The sequence below is a fragment of the Terrapene carolina genome, unplaced genomic scaffold (genome assembly GCF_002925995.2).
Source record: "Terrapene carolina triunguis isolate 2854851 unplaced genomic scaffold, T_m_triunguis-2.0 Scaffold58, whole genome shotgun sequence".
In the NCBI taxonomy this organism is placed as follows: Eukaryota; Metazoa; Chordata; order Testudines; family Emydidae; genus Terrapene; species Terrapene triunguis.
In genome coordinates this window covers 101,348,616-101,353,173 of record NW_020664409.1, presented here as the reverse complement: position 1 = coordinate 101,353,173, position 4,558 = coordinate 101,348,616, and the positions used below count along the sequence as shown (strand labels likewise).

The window sequence follows — 4,558 nt, the reverse complement described above, 5'->3', positions numbered from 1 at the left end:
CCATCAGTATGCTCAATGCCAGCAAATGCTTTTTGCCAAGCAAACATTAATTCTGAAATACTAGAGAAACAAAGTTTAGTACCCCCCCCCCAATCCCAATGTTCATTATGCTCTGTAGTTTACAGAGTTCTGTAACTAAACCTTGAGACCAAGAAAGCATACATAATTTCTGTATGGTTTATGATTTTTCATCTGCCACTAGAAAAATCTCAGTATACTATTGTGTATTACCATGTGGAGACTATAATTGGCAGATATTGAAAGTACGGGCACAGGGAAGCTTCTCAATTCCCTCTTGATACTCAATTTCAACATGGCAAGACATTTGTGAATACTATTGTGCTCTCGTATGTACTGAAAAATTACACTTATTTCAGCCCTTTTGAGCTTTATTTGGTGATTTTTCCAATATTGATTGACTGATGCTGCTCAGTAAGTCTCAAGAAGTGATCCTGAAAGTTTTAGGTAAATTGGCTTTATTCATCAAAATATGTTTGCCTTTCCACACAGTGGAGCATATTCATAAGACAACACAATCTTTGATGTTGATTTGGCAAAACTTAAAATTACAAATGTTTTACAATAATTAAACTGGTTAAGTTATTGTATAGTTCATTTTTGCAACCCAAATCCCAATTTTGATTATTGCACCATTGGGAAAAAAAATAAAAAAATATCAGTGTTACTGAATGGGTAAGAATTAAACTTCTATTACTTTCAAATAAGCAAAAATAATGACCTGTTTAGATTTTATGATTCCTGAACAATTGTAAGAAAGGGAAGTTAACTCAGCTTCTCAACATAAGTAGTACAAACCACCAAAATTAGAAGTTCAGGTAGACAAAAGAAAACCTTCCATTTTACCAAGATCATAGCCTGCTATAATTGAGAAAAATAGGTTAAAGAGCTATTAACTTCTGAAGTCACTGTAATAGGATTTTTTTATATTACTTTAAGACAAGCAGATACCCTACATATTACGTTTGTTTTAGTCAGCAGCAGCTTCAAAAAACTAGATTATACAACTGTCTGTGAGGCCGGCCCTCAACTCAGATAATTTTAAATAGTTAAGGTTACATAAACCAGATTTTAAATTGGAGCAGTAAATTGGTAGTTATTATGCTTTTATTTTAGGAGCTTACATTTCAAAAGATAAATGGATAGAACATCTCTAAGTCTTTGTGACTTTAAGAGCACAGAAATTAGATCTGAAGCCAAACAACAAAATCTACATAAATATAAGATACAATACTAACCAACGTCCTACTGAGAACACCATCCACGTTTTAGTGGTATGAGCTAAAAGAGCATCGGGTATATATAGATACTAAAACTACTGTACCAGGAAACATGATTAGAAATAGACGTGACCCTGGTAATCAATAAAAACATACCAAGGGGCAAGCCCTAGGTATTAATTCTAGTTAATTTACTTTGTCATCAAACTTCAGACCCACAGTTAAGTACATTAGTTAAAAATCCTTATAACTTCATGAAAAAAGGATCAGTTATATACACATACAGACTTATAAAATCTGGAAGATACTCTATTCTCAATCTTTGCTCATAAGTCTAACTGAAAAGTGAACAACTGTCATGATGTTTGAGGACAGTATATAGTTGTAAGTTTTATCAACTTCTATCGGTCATTAAAATAAAATTTAAGCACATATTTAACAACTATACTTATTCACAGTATCAGAAAACTTGATTTACACTAAGATTTTCCTTCTCAAATGATTTTACCTTAAGTTAACAGGAAACTTTTTACAAAGAAAAAAATTCCTTCAAATAAGGTGTTTTTTTGGGGGGGGGGCAAACTTTCCATTATTTTAGAGTATCAAGCTGAAAATGTCATGGCATTTGCATTTTGCAATTGAGATTATGTGCATTAGTCAACTATAATACAGACCATTTTAGAACACTTTGTTAGTCCTTAAATTTGAAAGGGGAAATTATTTCCTAGCACACTGCAAAACAAGCTATGCCAATCTTTAACAACATTTGTAACTTGGATATATATCAATGAATATAATGAAGCAAATACCAGTATAGCCTTCCAATAATTTCAGCAATGGAGGTCAAGGTGCATACTCTATTTTCATTTTTAAAAGTTAACTAGTGAATTGATTTAGTAATAAATCTGGACTACCACGATTTGTGAAATTTGTACCATATTACCTCAGCATATTTTATAAATGTTTTAAAGTCATCTACCCATCATAAAGCAGTTCACCATTCAGACATTTCCCCAGAATTATAGCTGAACACACACTGCATAATTTACACTATACTTTCTTCTTTAATATTTAGGCAACAGATTTCTGAAAATACTAGTGACCATTTTAAACAGATTATTTTTCAATTTACTGTTGCTAATTGACTTTATTTGATGCTTAGAAATCACTTTCTTCAATCACCACAGATTGCCTAAAGCAGAATTTTATGCAATTATAATTTTGCATAAAATTGACTTTAAGAACCATTTTCAATTTCTGAAGTTACTTGCAAAGGTACACATGACTTCCTGTGGGAAAACTTAGTTTGAAGAAAGAATAAATATGAACATAATATTTAGTTTTGCTGGCATACTGGACAGCTCCTAGAGATTAACAAACATTCTCAACAGGAGAACAATTTTTTGTGTGGAATAGCTAAGGCTATTTTAAGATAAATGATGCACATGCAGCTGAATTTATTCTTACTATATATGAATACATAACCTGACTATGGACTGTTTGTAGCCTAAACTGACAGTCATGTATGCCCAATAATCCCAAAGCAACACTTCACATAGCAGTGGCAACATGAAAAATCTGGAATCAAGACTACGTCTTATGCATACAAACTTAAACAATTCTTCTCATTCTGCTAGTTAAATGGATGTCATTTTGCTGAATAAATGAAGATTACACTTTGTTTTATTATTCTTTGACTTTGTAACTCCAGTCCTCCTTAACTCCACTGATCACACTGTATAATTCAAATTCTCACACAGCAGCCTGCACAATAGGTAACAATGGAAAACATAGTTCATTAGACACAAGAGCAAGCCCAATCAGGAATGTAAACAGAAAAAAAAAAAAAACCCACCACAAAGGAACAATTATAAATGGATCAAGAATAGAAACTGCAGTAATTAATTTAAATGAACATCTTCATCTGTTCATCATTAATCCAACAGAAGTAAAACAGAAAAATGTGGTGATTAATTTTAGTTCAAATAAAAGCTAAGTGGGTGTGTTTGACAATTCTATACTATCTGCTCACTAAAAGGGTTATATTTTCCTTCTAAAAAGCCTATTCTTTAAATAATTTGGGTATTTAAGGGAACTTCACTGCATCAGTCTCTGCCAAGATGCAAAGCGAGAAATTGCAATATGCATTGTTCTCTGGGGCCAATTTTTTTTTTTTTTTTTTGTTACTTTACACAAAGTCGTCAGGCTTCCTTCTTCTCCAAGCAGAAATGTACATCACTATTAAGATCAATGGAAAGCGACAACATCAAACCCACAAGTGTCAACAGACCGGGACAACGCTTCACGTCCCAAGCACACCACAGAGAGACGACCCGGCTTCCTCCCCACCCCTAGTACCAGACACATCCTATTGAGAGGAATCACAAAAGGCTCCAGAGCTGAAGTCACCCCCCGCCCGTCTGGACGGAGATTTTACATCCCTGGCAGGTGCGTCTCCTCCCACCGCGTCCCCCGGGGAGCGATGTGCCAAGGCACCAGCCACCCTCTCTCCGGTGCACGCCACGCCCGCTGGGGATCGTGTCTCGCCGGGCGACAGCGACCCAGCAGCCAAACCCCAGCGAGCGAGAGAGCGGCGCTTGGCCCCCGGAGTAACTTTCACCTGGCAGCGGCGGAGCAGTAGCCGGTGCCCCTGGCAGGCAGCCCGTGCGGGGACGGAAGGAGCCGGAGATACCAGGCTCCGCACCTGGCTGCCAGCCGCCGAGAGGAGCCAGCGGGAGCAGGAACAGGCAGCCCCGCCGGAACTCAGCCCGCGCCTCGCGGACCCAGCGAGCCCCGGCCCCCAACTAAGGGCCGCCCCTGCCCACGCCTCGGGGGTCCCCCCCCTCCAGCACCCGAGCCCCGGGGTCGCCCACCTTGGTTCACCAGCCGCAGCGCATGGGTGAAGGACGGGTCCAGCGAGTCCTTCTCCGCCATCAGCTCGGGCAGGTACTTCTCGTCCATCTCCGCTTCCCGCGCGCCGGGGGGACCTGCACACACGGCAGGGGGCGGCGGCGGCGGCACCGGCGCCAGGCGGAGTCCGAGACGTAGTAAATCCTCTTAGGCAGCGGCGCGGCGACGCTTCCCTCCGGCCTCGTCCTGCCCGGGGCTCCGGGAGCGCATCCAACGGGTACCACAGACCCACACGCCCGCCCTACAAGAGGGGGACCCCTCCTCCCCCACCCGCCGAACCGCAGAAGCCCGCCCCTGCTGCGGAGGAAGGGGGCAGCCACGGGACGAGGAACCCGCGCGCACAACCGTTATCCAAAGCGGCCTCCGCCGAGCCCGCAACACCTGCAGCGGCTCCGCGCCGACTCAGCTGC

At 41.0% G+C, this 4,558-nt stretch overlaps 1 protein-coding gene across 1 annotated transcript in view; it reads right to left on the bottom strand.

The window, feature by feature from the left end:
- The window catches only part of KHDRBS3 (KH RNA binding domain containing, signal transduction associated 3), a 213,009-nt gene extending 208,764 nt beyond the window's left edge, over positions 1-4,245 (bottom strand). Inside the window, exon 1 of the mRNA XM_026659267.2 lies at positions 4,112-4,245. Coding sequence (XP_026515052.1) covers positions 4,112-4,199 — 88 coding nt within the window. The 5' untranslated portion in view covers positions 4,200-4,245. The remainder of the gene's footprint in view (positions 1-4,111) is intronic.
- Between the last annotated feature and the right edge of the window lie 313 nt (positions 4,246-4,558).